The 24,377-nt window shown below is 41.4% G+C and overlaps 1 protein-coding gene across 1 annotated transcript in view; it reads left to right on the plus strand.

Moving 5' to 3' along the window:
* LOC124803194 (methionine aminopeptidase 1) overlaps nucleotides 1-24,377 on the plus strand; it is a 106,257-nt gene that overhangs the window by 50,277 nt on the left and 31,603 nt on the right. Inside the window, exon 4 of the mRNA XM_047264379.1 lies at nucleotides 15,408-15,583. Coding sequence (XP_047120335.1) covers nucleotides 15,408-15,583 — 176 coding nt within the window. The remainder of the gene's footprint in view (nucleotides 1-15,407; nucleotides 15,584-24,377) is intronic.

Here is a 24,377-nt window from a genome sequence, read left to right on the forward strand (position 1 = left end):
CGGATCCAACGCTCTCTTTAGCAGCTGGTGGACGACGGTTCTCCGGTTAGCTTTATGTGGATTCCTGGCCATGTCGGTATCCGTGAGAACGAAGCTGCAGATGCCGCAGCCAAGGCTGCGGTCCTCCAGCCTCGGACAGCTTCTTGTTGTGTCCCTTCATCGGATTGTAGCAGGGTCATTTGTCGGCGCATTTTATCGCTGTGGCATGCCGATTGGGCTGCACTTACGGACAACAAACTTCGGGCCTTGAAACCTCTTCCCGCAGCTTGGACGTCCTCCTCATGCCCTTCTCGGCGGGAGGAGGTCGTTTTGGCCCAGTTACGAATTGGACACTGCCGGTTCAGCCATCGCCATCTGCTGACGGCTGTGCCGGCGGCGTTCTGCCCATGAGGGCAATTGCTGATGGTCCGCCACATTTTAACGTCCTGTCCGGATTTTAATACACTGCGTCTTGATCTTGGCCTGCCATGTACTCTGGATGCCATTTTAGCGGATGACCCAGGAGCAGCTGCTGGCGTTCTTCGTTTTATCAACCTGACAAACCTGTCTAAGGACATTTGATTATGCTGTTTTTAAAATCCTCTGCCTGTCTGTCTTTTATAGTATTGTCCCTTTTAGTTGCTGTTTTAACCTTGTGCCTCGCGGTGCATTCCTAACCTTAGTCTGGGCGCTAATGACCATTGTAGTTGTGCGCAAAAAAAAAAAAAAACTCTGCCACTGGCCATGAATTATGAACAGGCGCTCGATTCTGTTGAAAGATGCACTCGCCATCCCCAGTGGGAAGCAAGAAGGTGCTTATAACATAAATGTAGGCCTGTGCAGTGATAGTGCCACACAAAACAACAAGGGATGCAAGCCCCCTCCATGAAAAACACGACCACACCATAACACCACTGCCTCCGAATTTTACTGTTGGCACTACACATGCTGGCAGATGACATTCACCAGGCATTTGCCATACCCACACCCTGCCATCGGATCGCCACATTATGTACTGTGATTCGTCACTCCACACAACATTTTACCATTGTTCAATTGTCCAATGTTTACGCTCCTTACACTGAGTTGAGGTGTCTTTTGGCATTAACTGGTGTGATGTGTGGCTTATGAGCAGCTGCTCGACCATGAAATCCAAGTTTCCTTCCCTCCCACCTAACTATTATAGTACTTGCAGTGGACCCTGATGCAGTTTCTAATTCCTGTGTGATGGTCTGGATAGATGTCCGCCTGTTACTCATTATGACCCTCTTCAACTGTTGGTGGTCTATCAGTCAACGGACGAGTTCGGCCTGTACGCTTTTGTGCTGTACATGCCACTTCACATTGCCACTTCACAATCACATCGGAAACAGTGGACCTAGGGATGTTTACCCACGAGTGTGGAAATCTCAAGTACACACACGACACAAGTGACACCCAATCACCTGACCATGTTCAAAGTCCTCGAGTTCCATGGAGTGCCCCATTCTTCTCTCTCATCATGTCTAATGCCTACAGAGGTTGCTGATATGGAATACCTGGCAGTAGGTGGCAGCACCGTGCACCTAATATGAAAGATGTATGTTTTTGAGGGTGTCCGAATACTTTTGATCACATAGTGTATTATTCCTGCCCGGCTGGTATGGTGGCTAGTCGTGCCATTTACGAAACACTACACAATGTGAATTTTGAGTGTGCCATTCTGTAGTTGACCATCTCCTCACTTTGTCAATCCATGCCATGAATGGTTTTCAGTGGAAAAGAGAAGTGAGAGGGCAAGCAAAAAAATAATTCTGCTAACAAAAAGGACCCTCCGGTGGCCCCAACACCACCACTCCCAACTAGTTCTGCACCTTCATATGAAATGGAGATCTCAGCATTCCCTGAGGATGTGGATGTCACTGATGCTTTATCCACAATAGGAATGGATACAAATACTCAATCGGTGACAGCAGGTGACCCTGAGGCATAACCTGCTTCCTCGCATGCTTCATGCCATCCCAGGCTCATGATATCATCATCCTCCAGTGGAATTGCTGTGGTATTCTCCACCACGTGGCTGAGCTACGGCAACTGTTAAGCTTTAAACCTGCTTTCCGCATTGCCCTACAGGGAATCTGGTTTCCGGCTATGTGGTCCACTGCCCTCCATGGCTATAGGGGATATTACAAGAACCATAGTGACTGTAATAGTGTGTTAGATGGAGTGCGTGTTTGTCCTGAACTCGGTATGCTGTGAACCTGTGTCCCTTCAAACCCCTCTTGAGGCTGTGGCTGTCAGGATAAGGACGACACAGGAAATAACTGTCTGCAACATATATCTTCCTCCAGATGGTGCAGTATCCCTGAACACATTGGCTGCACTGATTCAACAACTCCATAAACCTTTCCTAGTTTTGCTAGATTTTAACACCCATAACCCCTTGTAGGGTGGCACCATGCTTACTGGCCAAGATAGAAATGTCGAAACTTTGCTGTTTCAACTCTACCTCTGCCTCTTAAATACTGGGGCCCCACTCATTTCAGTGTGACTCATGGCACTTACTTGGCCATTAATTTATCCCTCTGCAGCCCAGGACTTCTCCCATCTGTCCACTGGAAAGCCCACGATGACTTGTGTGGTAGTGACCACTTTCCCATCTTCCTGTCACTCTCCTTGCGCCATTCTCCTGCACGTCTACATGTACGGACTTTAAACAAGGAAGATGGGGAAGCACCTGTGCTGTCACCATTTAATTGCCCCCACATGGTACCATCGCTGTGTTAGTTGAGTGGGACACTAGAATGATCATTTATGCAGTAGAAAACACAATCCCCTGTTCTTTGGGGTGCCCCCAGTGAAAGGCAGTACCTTGGTGGTCGCCGGAAATTGGTGAGGCCATTAAAGAGCATCAGCAAGCTCTACAGTGACGTGTGGCCCTTACCTGGAGTGCCTAATAGCTTTCAAATGGCTCCGCAGGGAAACAGGAATGTTGGGAGAGGTATGTCTCAACCACTGGGTGCCATATGTCACATTCCCAAGTCTGGACAAAAATCAGATGTGTTTGTTGGTACCAGATCCCGACAGGTGTTACTGACATTAACATCAGTGTCATGTTATCTACCGGCACAAATGCAGTTGCCGAGCACTTGGCTGAGCACTATGCTCGAGCTTCCACATCGGAGAATTGTTCCCCAGCATTTCGCACCCTCAAATGGCAGGTGGAAAGGAAAGCCCTCTCGTTCACTGAACGTCACAGTGAACCCTATAATGCTCCATTTACAGAATGGGAGGTCCTCAATGTCCTTGCACATTGACCCAACACAGCTCCTGGGCCAGATTGGATCCACAGTCAGATGATCAAACATCTCATGTGACTACAAGTGACATCTCCTCATCATCTTCAACCAGATCTGTTTGGTGTCTTTCCATCGCAATGGCAAGAGAACACCATCATTCCAGTGCTCATACCCGCTTGATGTGGATAGCTATCGGCCCATCAGACTCGCCACCATTCTTTGTAAGCTGCTGGACCGTATGGTAAGTTGGCAGTTGTGTTGATCTCTGTAGTCTCCTGGCCTACTGGTTCCATGTCAGGGTGGCTACTGCCAGGGTCATTCTACCACAGATAATCTTGTTTCCATAGAATCTGCCATCTGAACTGCCTTTTCCAGATGCCAACACCTGGTTGCAGTCTTTTTGATTTATGAGAAGCTTACGACATGACCTGGCAACATCATATCCTTGCCACATTATATGAACAGGACCTCTGGGGCTCGCTCCCGATTTTTATCCAAAATTTCCTTTTGCTCCGTACTTTCCATGTCCAAGTTGATGGCTTTCATAGCCCCCCCCCCCACCATATCCAGGAGAATGGGGTGCAGCAACAGCTGTCGGGCTGTCCGTTTCACCTTCTCTGCATGTGGACGATTTCTGCATTTCGTACTGCTCCTCCAGTACTGGTGCTGCTGAACAGCACCTTCAGGGAGCCATCAACAAGGCGTAGTCATTAGGTCTAGCCCATGGCGTCGTACTGTTCATCCGGAACCAGAACTTTACCTTAATGACTATCTGCTCATTGTAATGGAGACATCGATTCTTAGGACTGGTTTTTGACGCCCGATTATGTGGCTTCCTCATCTTCGTCAGCTGAAGCGGAAGTGCTGGCAGCAGGTCAATGCCCTCCGCTGCCTGAGCAACATCAAGTGGGGTGCAGATCGCTCTATGCTGCTGCAGCTCTCCACAGCCTTTGTTCAGTCCCGTCTTGACTATGGGACTCTTGTTTATGGTTCGATGGCGCCCTCAGCATTGCATTTATTCGACCCAGTGCACCACTGTGGTGTTCACGTAACAACAGGAGCTTTTAGGTTGAGTCTGGTGACCAGTGTCCTGCTGGAGGCCAGAGTCCCTCCATTGAAGGTTAGGCATGCACAACTGCTTGGTAGTTACTTTGCACACATTTGTAGTTCTCCTGAGCATCCGAATTACTGTCTCCTTTTCCCACCCATGGTGGTACATCTCCCGCATCGGTGGCCCAGGTCACGGCTTACGATCGCGATTCATGTCCGATCTCTTTTGTCTGAAGTGGAGTCCTTGCCTTTATCACCTATAATCGAGTTCTATTCATGTACACCTCTGTGGTGTACACCTACGTTGAACCTCTGCCTGGACCTTTCACATGGTCCTGAGGTCTCGGTTAACCCCACAGCTCTCTGCTGTCACTTCCTTTCAATTCTTGACATGTTCCGGGACGTTGAGGTTGTTTACACCGACAGCTTGATGGCTGATGGTCAAGTTGGCTTCTAGTATGTTCATGGAGGACATATTGAACAGCACTCCTTGCCAGATGGCTGCAGTGCTTTCACTACAGAGCTGGTGGCCATTTCTCGTGTTCCTGAGCACATCCACTCATGCCCTGGCAATTCGTTCCTTCTCTGTACTGACTCCTTGAACAGCCTACAAGCTATGGACCAGTACTACCCCCACCATCCTTTGGTAGTGACCACCCAGGACTCCTTCTATGCCCTGGAGCATTCCAGTCGTTACATGATTGTGTGGACCCCAGGCCATGTTGGAATCCCAGGAAATGAACTTGCTAACAGGCTAGCCAAACAGGCTACACGGAAACTGCTTCTGGAGATTGGCACCCCCGTAACTGACCTGCGTTCATTATTACACTGCAAGGTTTTTCAGCTTTGGGTAACAGAATGGCATAATATCAGTATGCACAACAAACTGCTTGCCATTAAGGAGTCTACGAATGTGTGGAAGACCTCCATGTGGGCCTCTCACAGGGACTCTGTGGTTCTCTGCCGGCTCCACATTGGCAGTACATGGCTACCTCCTCTGTCGCGAGAACCCCCCTCAGTGTCACTGTGGCTCACACATGACTGGCATTCACATCTTGCTGGACTGTCCACGTTTAGCACCTCAGTGGCAGACTTTTAACTTTCACTGCGCACTATCTTCGCTGTTGGGCGATAATGCCTCAACAACAGATTTATTTAGTTTTACGTTTTATTCAGGGTGGAGGGTTATTGTACCATCTGTTGTGGTCATTTAGCCTTCTCTGCGAGGCTGCCACCCTCCCTTCCATTTTCATGGCATTTGTCTGTCTTGGTGGTGGTCGTCTCTGGCCTACATGTGTTGCATCTCGCCTTGTCTTTTTCGGGTGGACATTTTAATATGTTGCAGAGTGGCTGGCTCATCCTCTTTTATTATTGTGATCAGCCATCTCAGACTAACTACTCTACATTTTTAATATCTTCTTCTACTTTTCCTTGTGGTTTATGTTTTCCCCATTTTTGTTAATTCCATTTGTTTTCCCCATTTTACTTTCTCAAATGTACTTTGGGTGTTTTTGTACCTTGAGCCTTGCTTGCGTCAGGAAAAAGGGACTGATGACCCTGTAGTTTGGTCCCTTTATACCCCAAACCAACAAGCAACCTTGTAAGGTAGGAGGTGAGGTGCTGGTAGAGGTAAAGCTGTGAGGATGGGTCGTGAGTCTTGCTTGGGTAGCTCAGTTGGTAGAGCACTTTTCCACAGAATGCGAAGGTCCTAAGTTTGTCTCCATCCAGCATACAGTTTTAATCTACCAGGAAGTTTTGTATCAGTGCACACTTTGTTGCAGAGTGAAAATTACATGGTGTTTCACAAGAATGATATTAGCTGAATCTGTGATGATTATTTATCAGTTGATCATTTTTTAAGCATCTCCTGATTTTCAAATATAGTATATGTTCCAAAATCTAAATGCAAATTTATGTCAGTGATACAGGTCTGTAATTCAGTGGACTACTTGTATTTCTTTCCTCGAGTATTGGTTTGACCTGTCCAACTTTGCAGTCTTAGGTATAAATCTTTCATGAGTCGAGCAGTTTTATATGGTTAAGTGTGGAGCTATTGTATCATCATACTCTGAAAGGAATGTAACTAGTATAAAACTTAGAGCGGAGGACTTGCCTTTATTAAGTGATTTAAGCTGCTTCACTACACCAAGGGTATCTGCTTCTAAGTTACTCATGTTAACAGCTGTTCTTGATTTGGATTCTGGAACATTTACTTCATCTTTGGTGATAGAACTCTGCTTTAATGATAACAGTACCATTGCCACCACACATTGTGAAGGTATTGATTGTATCTTGGTGTGCTTTACGTATGACCAGAATTTCTTTGAATTTTCTGTCAGATTTCAAGACAAAGTTTGTGTGGAAACTACTAAAAGAATTTTGCCCAGACCCACACTTCCTTCCATTACCGAATTGTCTGTTGCATAAGGTTTCGGGGTGTGTCCTATCAACTTATCCCTTCTTTTAGTCACGTTGTGCAACAAATTTTGTTGCTCCCTCAATTCGATTCAGTACTTCACCATCAGTTACTCGATCTACCCATATAATTTTTATCATTCCCTTGTAGCTCCACATTCCTGAACCTTGTATTCTCTTCTTGCCTGAACTGCTTATCGTTTGCATTTCACTCCTGTACAATACTACACACCATCTTGGGAAAGAGTTTCTAACAACTAACTTTATATTCAACTTAAACAAATTGCTCTTTTTCAGCAACATTTTTGTTGCTATAGCCAGTCTGCATTTTTTATTCTCTACTACAGCCATATTCAGTTAATTTTCTGCCCAAATAGCAGAATTCATCGACAGTTTTTAGCGTATCATTTTGCAGTCTGCCAGCATCACTTGATTTAATTCGACTAAATTCCAGTAACCTTGTTTCCCTTTCAGTGATATTCACCTGGCATCTTTTTGAGACACTGCTCTTTCCACTCAACTGCCATTTGATGTCATGAACAGAATTAAAATGTCTTCACCAAACTGCAAAGTTTGTAATTTTTCTCCTCGAACTTTACTTCCTTATTCAGATTTCTTGTTGCTCGTCTTTACTGCTTGCTGAAAGTACGGATTGAATAACATTGGAGGAAGGCTACAACCCTATCTCACTCCCTTCTTAATTGTTGTTTTCCTTTCCTGTCCTTCAACCATTGTAACTGCAATCTGGCTTGAGTACAAGTTGCAGATAACTTCTTCCTCTCTGCATTTACCTGTGCTACATTCAGAGCTTAAGTCTGTGAATGCTATAAATCTAGGTTTGCCTTTCTTCAGCCTGTCTTCTAAGATGAGAGATAGGGCCATTATTCCCTCAAGTGATACATTTGTCTAGAATCCAAACTGTTCATCCTCAGGGTCAACCTTTACCGATTTTCCATTGTTTTATAAATACGTCACTATTTTGCACAAATGTCTTCTATAAACTTATGATTTGGCGATGTTAACAAGTCAGCACCAGCTTTCTTTGGAACAGGGGTTGTCACATTCTTCTTGAAGTCTAATGGTATTTTGCCTGTCTTATATATCTTGCAAACATGGATGAGGTGTGTTGTGGTGGGCTCTCCCAATGATCTCAATAATACTGAGGGAATGCCATTTACTCCAGAGGCTTTCAGAGCTCCGTCAAGTTTTTCTTGCGGTATTGGATTTCTCATTTCATATTAATTTACTTCCTCTTGTGTTAATACTGTGTTAAGTTTCATTTTCCTTGCATTGCCCTTTAATAAATTCCTTCCACCTTTCGAGCTTTCTCTTACTTGCTTAGTACTTGTTTTTTGTACCATGGCTTGGGCCAACACATTCAGGTTACCACATCTTCATGGGTATGATGTGGACACTCCCATTTTCCAGGATGACAACAGCCATCTCCCCAGGACTACACATAGAAAAACATTTGGGCACCCTACCGTATCTTGATAAGCCCAGTAAATAATCAAAGATGATCCCCCTAGAAAATGTCTGGAACTATTTGAAACAATGGGTGAAACACATGAATTAAGGTTCTTGCAATTTTGTAAGTCTTACCCTTTAGGCGGATGTGGTGTACCTGAAGAAACCTGTGGACTGTAAGTCATTGAACTGAGATCATTATTAACGCTGAGAATGGCCTTCTACAGTATGTGATGTCTCCTGGGGTAACTAATTTTCTTAACAAGTTTTCTTCACTTATGACAACTTTCACTCCTTATCACTAATAATAATAATAATAATAATAATAATAATAATAATAATAATAATAATAATAATAATAGGCCATGAAAAATTGGAAAACCACACTTAATATCCAAACAAATTCAAATAATATCACATCACAGCCAATACAGATTAAGTGTGGAATATACCAAGGAGACTCAATAAGTCCTTTCTGGTTCTGCCTTGCTCTGAACCCACTATCCAACATGCTAAATAATACAAATTATGGATACAATATTACTTGAACATACCCACACAAAATCACACATTTGCTATACATCGATGATCTAAAACTACTGCCAGCAACAAATCAACAACTCAACCAATTACTAAAGATAACAGAAGGATTCAGCAATGATATAAGTATGGCTTTTGGAACAGACAAATGTAAGAAAAATAGCATAGTCAAGGGAAAACACACTAAACAAGAAGATTACATATTGGATAACCACAGCAACTGCATAGAAGCGATGGAAAAAACAGATGCCTATAAATATCTAGGATACAGACAAAAAATAGGAATAGATAATACAAATATTAGAGAAGAACTAAAAGAAAAATATAGACAAAGACTATCAAAAATACTGAAAACAGAATTGACAGCAAGAAACAAGACAAAAGCTATAAATACTTATGCCATACCAATATTGACCTACTCATTTGGAGTAGTGAAGTGGAGTAACACAGACCTAGAAGCACTCCATACACTTACACTATCACAATGCCACAAATATAGAATACATCACATACATTCAGCAACAGAAAGATTCACATTAAGCAGAAAGGAAGGAGGAAGGGGATTTATCGACATAAAAAACCTACATTACGGACAGGTAGACAATTTAAGAAAATTCTTTCTAGAACGAGCAGAAACTAGCAAAATACACAAAGCAATCACTCATATAGATACATCGGCTACACCACTGCAATTTCATAACCACTTCTACAACCCTTTAGATCACATAACATCAACAGATACGAAGAAAGAAAATTGGAAAAAGAAAACACTACATGGCAAGCACCTGTATCATGTAACACAGCCACACATCGATCAAGACGCATCCAACACATGGCTCAGAAAAGGCAATATATACAGTGAGATGGAAGGATTCATGATTGCAATACAGGATCAAACAATAAACACCAGATATTACAGCAAGCATATTATTAAAGATCCCAATACCACAACAGATAAATGCAGACTTTGCAAACAACAAATAGAAACAGTAGATCACATCACAAGCGGATGTACAATACTAGCAAATACAGAATACCCCAGAAGACATGACAATGTAGCAAAAATAATACATCAACAGCTTGCCATACAACATAAACTAATAAAACAACACGTTCCCACATACAAGTATGCACCACAAAATGTACTGGAGAATGATGAATACAAATTATACTGGAACAGAACCATTATAACAGATAAAACAACACCACATAACTAACCTGACATCATACTCACCAATAAAAAGAAGAAATTAACACAATTAATCAAAATATCCATACCCAATACAACAAATATACAGAAGAAAACAGGAGAAAAAATTCAAAAATACATTCTACTGGCTGAGGAAGTTAGACATGTGGCATCAGGATAAAGTTGACATCATACCGATTATACTATCAACTACAGGAGTCATACCACACAATATCTACCAGTACATCAACGCAATACAGCTACATCCAAACGTATATATACAACTACAGAAATCTGTAATTATTGATACATGTTCAATTACCCGAAAGTTCCTAAATGCAATGTAACATATACCGTACAGTTAAAAGGAAGTCACGCTTGATCAAGGTCCGCGTCACTTTCCATTTTTGATCAGACGTGGCGTCTGAGAGGGTAGAGAAATAATAATAATAATAATAATAATAATAATAATAATAATAATAATAATAATAATAATAATAACAACAGACATAACATCTGAGAAAGGAAAGAAATAATAATAATAATATGACTGTATCTTCACTGCATTCTCCCCCCCCCCCCCCCTCTTGTTTGTACCCGTAACCTCTTATGTGGTCACGCAGAATTTCACCAGGGAGATGAATTATGAGGTCTATGCTTCTAGTTATTACATTGCGACTACGACAGCTTTTCATCCATTTTGTAATCTTATCCTTACCAATACAAAAATCATGCTTGCTTCATTATCTGCTGCACTTACTTGCGGTTCCAGTTCCAGGTTGTCTTCATCCACTGTTTCTGTGTCACAGTGATGAGAGAGAACTTCACAAATGTCTGTGTCCTCCTCGTCCTCTTCTCCTTCCAGAAGCTTCCGCACTCTTTCTTGTTCTATTTCGTAATTATCCATAGCTGTTTTAACTGCACAGAGCGACAAAATAAAAGTAGCTGCTACAGGACACAACTGTGCGCTTTCTCGCAGCACTACAACATACAGAGTCGCGCCGGGTGCCGACAACACCCCAAGGCACATTGTTGCCTGTTTTCTTGGAACTTGGCGCTTCCATTGTAGATTCTGTTGTTACTCAAAGCTTTCATATTATGTCCTAGAAAGGTACCAAAGAACAAGATGTTATACTCATATCTGTTATGTAATAATCCATCAATAAGGATGACTGGTGTGTTCTGAACACCCCATGTGACCGCTTAAGGGTTTAAAAGTGGCACAATGTTGTCATCCTCTTCAAATTCTTACAGTTTTCATCGAACTTTGAAATACTTCATTTTGTTTATATTATTTCAAAGGGGTAATCCTTGCAACAATAGTAACTTGTAAGTCTTCATGTAATCATTGCTGAATAACACACAGTGTTTAGAAAATTAGTCCATACTAATTAAAGGTAGGATCCATTAGAGTTGAAAGCACATACTTCCCTTATCCATTTACTGTCTAATTTTATGCCCGTTAAGAGCCTTTATGTAAGCACCCTACTTCAGCAGTTTTTGTGTTTCACTTACAAAATTATAAGGCGGCAGTTTTGTTGGAATATTGATGGAATTCGTGTTGTACTTCAACAGTGGTGACATAATGTAGATACTTTGCTGGAATTTGGTTTTTATATGTTCCTTATAATCATACTGTAATTTGTGGTCAGTAACAGTTGTACAGGGAGAAATATCCTGGGATACATAATTTATTCTGCTTGTTCTCTCCTCTCTTACATTCACACTAAATTCATACAGGCTGTATGCTTTACAATCTTACATAATATCCAGTAACCTGTGGATTCATTATTACCTATTTACACCGTACTTTATCACGTCTCAATTTTTTATTCTGTTCAATTGCATTACATAATAGTAAGTAAATCCATTTACTATTGTATTAATTGTATTAAAAACATAACACACGTGTTGACTTAATGACTTACCTTTTTGGTATTTCTTGTAATGCTGTGTGTTGTTAATAGTTTCAGTTTTGAGTGTTTGGTTCTCTGCACACTAGTGTCCTTTGTGGGCACTAGGTAATTATTTGATGAAGGCTCATAACCTGTTAACCAGTTTGTAATAAAGAAATATTAGTGGAACAAAACAGTTTTTATGCTTTTCACTCTTTAAAAAAAAAGTTGTCTTTGAACTGAATATTCACAGGAATGGGCTAACTTAGGAAATGAATGATAGTGTGAGTCCATTGGATGAATATCTGTGAATGGTTGCTTTCAGTTCGTGAAACACCTGGTAAACTTCATTTACACCAGAATGAATGGAAGTGGGCAGAAGTGAATGAGCAATTGATGACTTTCATCAGTGTTCACTGCCATTTGTCTACCTGTTAACAAATGGTACACTGGAGGCAATGGAAGAAAACACAAGAGAATAAGCATACTGTGCCAACCCTACATTCACTGTGTTATTGTTTTTTTGACAGTAATAATCATCGCAAAAGTTTCACTTGATGCCACAATAGTTAAAAGTGTGATGCAGAATTCTGGTATTCAGGTAGGTTTATTTTGCACAGCGAGTGCACTGTACACAGTTATTATAAATGATTGAATTGATTTCTCAGATTCACTGTAGCTGTATGACATATTGTCACAGGGCTGTGCACTCGGATAGAAAAACTCTATTTATTTATTTACATACATACAGTAAGTGCTCCATATGTAACCCGCCCTCCTCCCTCCTGCCGATCCAGAAGATATCAAGTCAATAATAAAAGTTCTCCTTGCCCAGCATGACCCTATCAATCTGTTCAAAAGCACTGTTGTGTGACGTCACAGTTTTGATAGGGTTGTTGGTAGAAGCAGCATAAAAACTGAAACTTCAACATACCTCCATACAAAGTTACAGGGGGTTAAGTAAGAGAGGGAGGGGTGGGGGCTGGGGCGCGGTGGGACATGGAGATCGTGATATGAACTGCTGATCATCAGCCCCACCACGACTGATCCATCGGTTTCTCAATTTCCTGTTTAAGAATTCACGAACATCATTGTAGTGAAGCACCACCCTGTTGAAGATGAAATCCACACTGTAGGTCCCCGGTTGTGGCCTGAGCCAATTTTCTAGTATGTCCAGATATGTGTGTCCCATAACTGTGTTATCATAGAAGAGAGACCATAAACTTTATACCGTGAGACTGCACAGAACCTTGCAGAGGCATTGTCAAGCTATGAACTGTGCATACAACCGCAGAGTGGAATTGGCAGTCGGTGAATTTTTGTTGAATTTCATTCAGAAGTGTTGTTGCACTGTTGCAGCAGACTGATGTGAATGCGTTTCAAGCAACATAAGCTTTCTTGGCGCCTGTTGCCATCTTGCCTTACTGCTCAGTGGTGCGCTCTCAAGGCAGAAATCTGAAGTGTGGATGCAACAATAAGGCTTTTTGAGTTTTTCTGAATGAGTGTTGAGTTTTGTGAAATAAGTCAATTAATGAAGCTACAGTGAATTTATCTAATTGCTTCAGTCATTCATAATAAACTCGCATTTGACATAAGCAAAACAGAGTAGGGGAAGAAGAATGTATGTAGCTATCTGAATTTTTACGTGAGTGATGGGTGTAGAGTCACTGAATTGTAGCTCCAGCCCTCCTTAACATTATTCGAAAATCTTGCATGTATGTCAGTTGACACTTTTTGCAGGCTTACAATCAAGGGGTAAATTATAAAGCAGGGCACTAATCACTGATGAGCAACATAACCTTAAGAAAGGCTAGCATTTAAACTCTGGTTCTTGCTGTCTGGAGACAGTTACATTAGTAACTGTTTCTCATTTCAGTAGCTGCTATACCTCAGCTAGTTCCTGATGGCTGTAGTGACGTTTGTGAAGCAGTACTGTATGTTACTGAAGTACATATAAGAATTGAATGCCAATAAAGCCAGATTAACGTACTGTGAAATATACGTACAAACTCACAATTGCTATATAATAATATGTCATGTATAATTTATTGGAGGTAGATAGTGTGATTGCAGGAAATTTTTATTTATTTCTTTGCTTATTTCATCAAAAACTCCTAAAAAAGCAGTGATATGTGGTGTTGTTATAGTTACCTTAAATGTAAGCTATGAGAACGATCAGGTCTTTATTTATATTTTTAATTTTATGTTATCAAAATGTAACAAGATTAATGTTTACATATTCATAATTGTTTGCTGTCAAGGAAATTTACTGTGCTGTTCCATTTCAATAAAAATGGAATACAAATGCTTGGCTCTTCACGCAATAGTAGCCTAATGGAATCTGCTAATGAATTTACTATCTATCTGATGCTCCCAGTTGTACATAATGCATCAGGAATTTCTACCAAGCATTTTTCCTTTTATTTGGACTTTCGTACTGTGGATGTGTTGGAGCCCACCAGCACCTGTGATCTCTCTCTTTAATCTGCAACATTATGTTCTTCATATCACTCCATTTCTCATGCAACTCACATTAAAGAACAAAATTGGTTTTTGCACAAAGCTAACAAATGCTCTCTGTGCTGCAAGCACCAAACAAAGAACATGCAAACTTCATTTACTGACTTACAGAAAGACCAATGGCCAGCATAACGCAAGTTAGCACTGCAAACGTGATCTGAACATGACCAAATGTTTTTTGCTCACATATGTTTACTGTTTATGCTAGAGAGAATGCTCGGTTGCTTTTGTTCATTCTGGTGCAACCAGAGCTTTAGAGTGCAGCACATGTTAACTGAAAGGCATTGAACTTATTTCTGTGGTTTCTCAAGTGCCCTGCTGAACTGGCTGGAGAAGAAAACTGTAGTGTTACGTTTGCCCTCTTCATGTTCTTACTTTGGCATAGAGGAGATGGTGGGCAAGGATCAGTCAGAAATTGAGCAGCTAGATACAGGAACAGTAAACAGAAAGCTTTTTAAGTGACAAGTTGATTGTGTCCTCCTCCTCCTCCTTTAACTCACGTACCATATAATTAAAATTAAAAGTAAGTCCCTTTCCCAAAACAAACAACTTGTTTGTAGGTGCACTGTTCTCTACATTGGCAGCTGGGTCAACCCATGTTCAGTACTTGTTTCATACTAATTACAGGAAATACCGTTTTTATCTCAGTGCAAATTACATTCTAAAACAGAAGGGCAGCCCTCTTGTTGGTTGGGACTCTAGCATTTTAAATATCAGTGACAACTATGTGGCAGTTTCTAAAAATTGAGAGGCATATGCATTATTCCATAAGATGATCAGATTTACAAAATATATTTAAATCTTATGTGTTGCATTACTAATGAGTGACCAGACCATAAATATGCCTGTTTCCTCCAGCTAGCTGTTTCAGCTATTTATATAACTTTATATTGCATTTCTGTTAAATGTTCCCCCTCCCCCTGTTCTTTGTCTGAAGAAAAACTTTGTTACCTTTGCATTTTGTTTATCACAAAATTTTCCCAAATGTTATAAAGCTGAGGTTTAGAAACTTGTGTATGCTATTCAGTGGAAAGGAAAATGCAATTAGAAAGTGAAAATGTGCAATTTTTTCAGGTCGTCTGAGGCCTTATCCCCAAGGTCCAAAGCGCATTGTGCCACCTCATATACCACGACCTGATTACGCAGATCATCCTGAAGGAGTCCCACTGTCTGAACAAGCTGTTCGCAGTAGTGCACAGATACGCTGTCTGACAGATGATGAAGTAGAAGGAATGCGCCTAGCATGTAAAGTAAGAATCTATTATGAAGTAAATTACTTGTGCCCTTATTTTAAATCCATTGTATGTTTTTTATTGTTTATTATCATAAATATGCAGGGTTACTCAAAAAGAAGGAACAGATTTCAAACATTTGTATCTTCCAAATCACAAAAGGTAGCACCATAATTCCAAAGTTCCTGGACAAAAAAAACTTTGAAATTGGAACAGTCCAGGTAGATGTTACAATCACGGCTGAATTGGCGCTGATGCTTCCTTCGTCTTGGAGAAGACCGTGACCGGACTATTCTTTGTAGACATGCTTCAAAACTAGTTATTTCCTCAACTTGAAGATGATTCAGAGGACTTCATCCTCATGCAAGATGGTGCCCCACTTAATTTCTCTAAGCACGCCCGATGTTACCTGTGTGACAACATTCCAGTATGTTCGATTGAAAGAAGAGGAACAGAAGGTGAACTTCCTCGCTGGTGGCCTCCCAGTTCTCCGGACCTCACAATGACTTATATCTGTGGGGTTACGTAAAAGACGTGTTTTTATCCCCTCCTATGCCTGACAGTCTTCAAAGTATGCGACATCGCGTTGTTGAAGCTATGAATTCGATAATGAGACCAGTTGCTTCATGTATAGCAGGAAATGGAGCCACCGTTTTGATACTTGCCATGTAACACTGGTGATCACATTCTCTTTCCAGGAATGTTGGGATTGTGTTACTATCTTTTGCAGTTTGGAAGCAATAAATGTTTGACATCTGTTCCTTCTTTTTGAATAGCTCTGTACTTATAACAGGTAGCAATGACAGTATTATGAAAAGGATAATTGCTACTCACCATATAGTGGAGATGGTGATTCGCAGACAGGCACAATGAAAAGGCAGTCAGATAAAGCTTTTGACCCCCCCCACACACACACACACACACACACACACACACACACACACACACACACACGCACGCACGCGCGCGGCCACAGTCTCTGGCTGCCAAGGCTATGATGACTAGCAACTATCCTTTCCACAATATTGTCATTATTCCATCCTGGATTTTCCACTGTTTGTAATAGCTAGCAGTTACACAAATTATAGAAAATTATAGAACAGAGAAGAAATATAACATTTAGAGGAAGTTTTTTATTTCTTCTAATGAACTTTCAGCTTGTGAATCATCTAAGTTGTGATGCATATGCTCTGGAACATTTGTACTCCTGAGTTTAACAAAATAAAACATTTGTGAATTTCAAACCGGTTGCACATTGATGATAGATACACTGACCTACGCGACACCTACTGGGGGTGCCTCAATCAGAATGAAATGTTGCTAAATCATAAAATTACATTGCTAAACAGCGATAGTCAGAATTTGGAGCAGCTATGCTCAAGTCAAAAGTGAAATAAAATGTTCTAGCTTTTGCCACGTGTGACCACCTGGGAACTTCATCAGACTGATTTAGTGTGAAGGAATGAAACACTGAAAGACACACATTTATTGTGTTGTTGGAGTGCACATGGGTCATGGATCATTTTCTATCCCCCCCCCCCCCCCTCCCTCTTTCTTTCTGAACCATGTATTCATTTAATTATTTATGCGTGTTATTACTGTCTCAAATCACTAAGTCCAAACAAGAGGCATGTAAATACACCTGCTTTACACCATAAGCTGCATGTAAAAATACGTAACTGCCAGACCAGTATTGAGGCATGCAAGTGTAGCCTGCCCTCAGTGAACTATATTGTGTACATTATATAAAGTGGTTTTGTGTGCATGTGCTTGTGTGAAAACTTCGATGTTAAAATCACAAAATTGGTGTGGGTCTCCGTGGTACACAAACTGTACAGAAACCAGCCTGCAGTTAAGATTCAGAGGATTTGAAAGGAAAGCAGTAGTTAAAGGAAAGAGTGAGAGGCAGAGTTGTTCCCATCAAAAAGAAACCTGAATTTTAGTTAGTTTTATCTGGAGATATTTGTGTGTGGTTCAGTCTTGTATGGAAGTCAAACATGGATGATAAAAAATTCAGACAAAAGGTATATTTTGTGCCACTACAGAAGAATACCGAAGATTAGATATGTAGGCCAAATAACTAATGTGGTGGTAAAGTAAAGCTGTGATCCATCAGAAGATAGTTTTGAACACCACTGTGCTTTGCTAGGTACTGTCCTGTTGGAGGTGGTATGCCATTGCCTTTCACTGATCTTTGAGCTGACTTATGTAGCCAGTTATAGGAGGACCACAGTTAAATGTGAATTGGATTAGGGAGAAAAGAAATTTGTGGCACAGTTTGATTGTAAGAGGAGGCCAGTTCATAAATCACATCCTAAGACCTCAAGAAATTATCAGTTTGATAATGGAAAAATGCCCCCCCCCCCCCCCCTCCTCCGCATGAACCATACACCTTGCTGTTGGTGGGGAGGCTTGCATGCCTCAGCGATACAGATAGCCGTGCCATAGGTGCAACCACAACAGAGGGGTATCTGTTGAGAGGCCAGACAAACGTGTGGTTCCTGAAGAGGGGCAGCAGCCTTTTCAGTAGTTGCAGGAGCAACAGTCTGGATGATTGACTGATCTGGCCTTGTAACACTAACCAAAACAACCATGCTGTGCTGGTACTGCGAACGGCTGAAAGCAAGGGGAAACTACAGCCGTAATTTTTCCCGAGGGCATGCAGCTTTACTGTAAGGTTAAATGATGATGGCTCCTGTTGGGTAAAATATTCCGGAGGTAAAATAGTCCCCCATTCGGATCCCCAGGCGGGGACTACTCAAGAGGACGTCGTTATCAGGAGAAAGAAAACTGGCGTTCTGTGGAACGGAGCGTGGAATGTCAGATCCTTTAATAGGGCAGGTAGATTAGAAAATTTAAAAAGGGAAATGGATAGGTTAAAGTTAGATATAGTGGGAATTAGTGAAGTTTAGTGGCAAGAGGAACCTGACTTTTGGTCAGGTGAATACAGGGTTGTAAATACAAAATCAAATAGGGGTAATACGGGAGTAGGTTTAATAATGAATAAAAAAATAGGAGTGTGGGTAAGCTACTACAAACAGTGCAGTGAACACCTTATTGTGGCCAAGATAGACATGAAGCCCAGACCTACTACAGTAGTACATATGCCAACTAGCTCTGCAGATGATTAAGAAATTGAAGAAATGTATGATGAGATAAAAGAAATTATTCAGATAGTGAAGGGAGATGAAAATTTAATAGCCATGGGTGACTTGAATTCGATAATAGGAAAACGAAGAGAAGGAAACGTAGTAGGTGAATATGGATTGCGGGTAAGAAATGAACGAGGAAGCCGCCTGGTAGAATTTTGCACAGAGCATAACTTAATCATAGCTAACACTTGGTTCAAGACTCATAAAAGAAGGTTGTATACACGGAAGAAGCCTGGAGATACTGACAGGTTTCAAATAGATTATATAATTGTAAGACATTTCCAGGGGCAGATGTGGACTCTGACCACAATCTATTGGTTATGAACTGCAGATTAAAACTAAAGAAACTGCAAAAAGTTGGGAATTTAAGGAGATGGGACCTGGATAAACTGACTAAACCAGAGGTTCTACAGTGTTTCAGGGAGAGCATAAGGGAACAATTGACAAGAATCGAGGAAAGAAATACTGTAGAAGAAGAATGGGTAGCTTTGAGGGATGAAGTAGTGAAGGCAGCAGAGGATCAAGTAAGTAAAAAGACGAGGCCTAGTAGAAATCCTTGGGTGACAGAAGAAATATTGAATTTAATTGATGAAAGGAGAAAATATAAAAATGTAGTAAATGAAGTAGGCAAAAAGGAATACAAACATCTCAAAAATGAGATCGACAGGAAGTGCAAAATGGCTAAGCAGGGATGGCTAGAGGACAAATGTAAGGATGTAGATGCTTATCTCACTAGCAGTAAGATAGATACTGCCTACAGGAAAATTAGAGAGACCTTTGGAGAAAAGAGAACCACTTGCTTGAATGTCAAGAACTCGGATGGAAACCCAGTTCTAAGCAAAGAAGGGAAAGCAGAAAGGTGGAAGGAGTATATAGAGGGTCTATACAAGGGCAATGTACTTGAGGACAATATTATGGAAATGGAAGAGGATGTAGATGAAGATGAAATGGGAGATACAATACTGCGTGAAGAGTTTGTCAGAGCACTGAAATACCTAAGTCGAAACAAGGCTCCGGGAGTGGACAGCATTCCATTAGAACTACTGATAGCCTTGGGAGAGCTAGTCCTGACAAAACTCTACCATGTGGCGAGCAAAATGTATAAGACAGGCAAAATACCCTCAGTCTTAAAGAAGAATATAATAATTCCAATCCCAAAGAAAGCAGGTGTTGACAGATGTGAGAATTACCGAACTATCAGTTTAATAAGTCTCTGCTGCAAAATACTAACATGAATTCTTTACAGACGAATGGAAAAACTGGTAGAAGCGACCTCAGGGAAGATCAGTTTGGATTCTGTAGAAATGTTGGAACACGTGAGGCAATACTGACCCTACGACTTATCTTAGAAAATAGATTAAGGAAAGGCAAACCTACGTTTCTAGCATTTGTAGACTTAGAGATAGCGTTTGACAATGTTGACTGGAATATTCTCTTTCAAATCCTTAAGGTGGCTGGGGTAAAATACAGGGAGCGAAAGGCTATCTACAATTTGTACAGAAACCAGATGGCAGTTATAAGGGTCGAGGGGCAGAAAAGGGAAACAATGGTTGGGAATGGAGTTAGACAGGGTTGTAGGCTATCCCAGATGAATCTGTATATTGAGCAAGTAGGAAAGGAAACAAAAGAAAAATTCAGAGTAGGTATTAAAATCCACGGAGAAGAAATAAAAACTTTGAGGTTCGCTGATGACATTGTAAGTCTGTCAGAGACAGCAAAGGACTTGGAACAGCAGTTGAACGGAATGGACAGTAGCTTGAAAGGAGGATATAAGATGAACATCAACAAAAGCAAAACGAGGATAATGGAATGTAGTCAAGTTAATTAGATTAGGGAATGAGACACTTGAAGTAGTAAAGGAGTTTTGCTATTTGGGCAGCAAAATAACTGATGATGGTCGAAGTAGAGAGGATATAAAATGTAGACTGGCAATGGCAAGGAAAGCGTTTCTGAAGAAGAGAAATTTGTTAACATTGAGTATAGATTTGTGTCAGGAAGTCGTTTCTGAGAGTATTTATATGGAGAGTAGCCATGTATGGAAGTGAAGATTAGATGGGTAGATCACATAACTAATGAGGAGGTATTGAACAGAATTGGGGAGAAGAGTAGTTTGTGGCACAACTTGACTAGAAGGAGGAATCGGTTGGTAGGACATGTTCTGAGGCATCAAGGGATCACCAATTTAGTATTGGAGGGCAGCGTGGAGGGAAAAAATCGTAGAGGGAGACAAAGAGATGAATACACTAAGCAGATTCAAAAGGATGTAGGTTGCAGTAGGTACTGGGAGATGAAGAAGCTTGCACAGTATAGAGTAGCATGGAGAGCTGCATCAAACCAGTCTTTGGACTGAAGGCAGTAGCAGCAATAGCAAAAGTAGCAACAGCAACAACATTACTGTCTCCTTGCTACAACTGAGAAATATTTGTTATACCTCTTTTTTTAATTGTGTCCTGTAGTACTTCTTTGGTAAGGATACTCTCTGTGGCCATGTACATTTTTTTCATGTGTAAGAACAGGTCTTCTATGAAAGACCATGAGAATATAATGCATTAGAAAGCACAGTTGTATTGTAACAATCTTTATTTTGGTGCTAATATTCTATCCTTTTTGTACACTCCTCGGAAATATCAGCAGGATCTGTCAACAGATGACATAACAGCAGTGTTGAGTGAAAATTACAGACAAAATGTGCAGGAGTGATGGTAGAATTGCTAAAGGTGAAACCTAGGTTAATGATAAACTGAATAATTTGAGCATGGCAAAGTGAGTACCAGGGCATGTAGGTGTACCATTTGTTACTACAGAATAAAAAGGCAAGGACAACAGTTACCACCAACTTGCTGCAGCTCTTTAAATGGAAGGAGAGCATTTCATAGCAAACATAGGCATGAGGGTTGAATGTCAGTTGAAAAGGGGTTTACTTAAGTGCAAGTGTCTCCGGCAAGGATGAAACACATTTGCACCCTGTAATGAGAAATAATTTGCTGGCCCCCACACTAGGATGCTATTTAGCTTTGTGATTGCTTTACCGCACTACCTAGGTTGAGAAGATATATAAACTGCACTTGAGTTCAACATTTGTGATCAATATCAAAGAAAAGGATTAGGTATGTCAGTTGCTGAAATGAAATTTGAATGTATTATTACTTTTTTCACAAAACTTTTCCTGAAACAGTTACTGTCTTAAAATTGCACACTAAGATATTTTGGCCATTATGTTAATGATTGTCAGGGTCATTTTTCAGGGTTAGTTATTGCTTTAAGACCAAAGGAATGTTGGCAGGCAGATTTGTACTGGAGTACTTTAGTAATAATTATTATCAGGGGGTGCATGGCAATATGTTGACACTGTGAGGCTCGGGTGCATGCATGATGGCAGCAGCCATATTGACAGTGACAGAGTTGAACTAGGCAAGGTTTCTAATGATAGTGACTTGATTGCCATCCCTAGTGGTCAGAACCAGTCTTGAGTGACCTTGCAGCAGACATGCCTCTCATCAGGCATTACAGGCATTGCAGTAAGGTGTTGTATAGTAGTATCTCAGACTACTGTCACCATCACCATTCTACAGACTTCACTCTGGGCATTTTCTTACATTTGATTGGTCAGCTGGGTTGCTTTATCTCCCCTGTCAAACGTTTTTGTTTGTTTGCTTGCTTGTTTTGTGAATGTCATTTTTTTACAGTACTAAGTTTCTTGGTGCCTTCAGGGGCTCAGCATCCATTTGCTGGGAATGGGCTTGGTGACCCCGGGCTAAGTGCCATCAGTTGTCTTGTCACTGTTAGTTCTGGGCATGCTTCACTGATAACTATGTGGTATGGCAGTGGAAAGTTGTGTGCCTCAGGGAACAGGGGTCTTTGCTTGACTGCCCAGATCACGAGGAAGGAATAAACCTCTCTAAAAAGTGTTCCGTGTGCTGATGGAATGCATGGCTGTTGGGGTGGAACAGTTGTTCACGGTCAACCTCGGGGAAACCTGCCTGAACTCAGTTGTAGAAGGCTTACTCAGGCATATGGGGCTCTGTCTGAGTGGACCCTTATTTCCCTAGCTTCTCATGGGACCGAAATGGATCCTCTGAAATTTTCTTTTCCTCCTCGCAGCGGAAAGGGTGGGTCGTTGGAAGGTACTGACAACCAGTCGAATAAGAGGGCTCTAGTAACCAGTCCTCTTGATTCAGTCAGTGGTAGCAGAATGCATACTGTTTCACAGAATGTGTTTCATATAGTTAAAAGAAAAGAGCATAGTTTCGTGTAAGTTTCTCCATTTTACATACAGAAAGGCTTAGAAAGCGTTGCTGGCACCTTAAAATCTCTGTAAGTGCCTGTGCAGTGGGATTCTTAGTTGAAACGTCTAGCTCCCAACAATCAAGAACCTTCAGAAAGCTCACTGCCTTGGAGAGAATTACACAAAACCTTGAACTACAGCACAGGTGTTGTGACTTGCAGGGATCTTGTTGACATTTCCTGTGAGGAACTGAAAAGTGAGACTACCAGAGGTTACCTACTCCTAATGGTACGGCTTTTTCCCAAACCCAAAGCAGTGTTTTAAATGCCAGCATTATGGGCACACTACTCTTGGTTGTAAAGGAGAAGCCACTTGGGACAAATGTGGTAAAGCTGCCCACTATGGAGTTGGTTGTTCCTCTTCTCCAAAGTGTATAAAGTGCTCTGGGGATCACCATGTTTGGAGTAGAGCCTGAAGAGTTTTCCTTGAAGAATGGAGGATCCAGTAGATAAAATGATGAAGTACATCCCGTACAGTGAAACCAAGAAGTTATCAAAGTCCATGTAGCCTCCCATGTTCACTGCATCCTTTTCTTCCATTCTCAAGCAGCCAGTCTAGAAAGCCGATGCCACTACACAAATAGAGGTTGCTAGTGTCAGAACAAGCACCTGTGTTGGTCAGTGCACTTGCGCTGCTGCATTTCCTTTTAAGCTTGTCCCTCCCCTCATAACTTCAGAAAAGTCTGTGGCTGCCGATATTGTGGAACTTCCTGCACCTCCAAACATAAAGTCTTGCCCACTGCTCAGCACTGCCACTGCCACTACCACTTCAAAGGTTGGGTTGTGGCTCCAAAGCTGCCTCAGACAAAAAAAATTGAAGGCAAAGAATCACTTACTGATGGAGACCGGAAGTACAGTCGTCTGATGTTGACATCTTTCTATCTGATCTCGAATCTTCTTTGGAGGCTTTGGAGCTTGATGTTGAACTGAGGCAATCAACTCACCCCAAGACTGAGCCTCCACCCAGTGTGAGCTCCCCTGCACAGAAGTAAGTCAGAATGAAAGTGCTGCCCCCATGATATATGGTTCCCATTCTCCAGAAGAACATTAATGGGTTCAGCACACATTTGGAAGAACTGAAACTGCTAGCACAGAGCCAACCTCGTGCCTGTGTTTACAAGAAACGCATTTTAAAGAAACTGTTGTCCCTGTGCTACAGGGCTGTATGCTGTGCCGAAAGGATGACCTGACTGAGAACAGAGCCAAGGGATGGAGTTGGTGTGTTTGTCACTAATGTGCATCACTTTTCTGCTCTCCTCTTGACTACTGACCTGCAAGCAGTTGCTGTTGATGTTCATGTGCATCAGAGGATTACTGTGTGCTCGCTGTATCTCCCTCCGTAGGATGCAATCGACTCTGAGGTTCTCCTACATGTC

The sequence above is a fragment of the Schistocerca piceifrons genome, chromosome 1 (assembly GCF_021461385.2).
Source record: "Schistocerca piceifrons isolate TAMUIC-IGC-003096 chromosome 1, iqSchPice1.1, whole genome shotgun sequence".
Taxonomy (NCBI): domain Eukaryota; kingdom Metazoa; phylum Arthropoda; class Insecta; order Orthoptera; family Acrididae; genus Schistocerca; species Schistocerca piceifrons.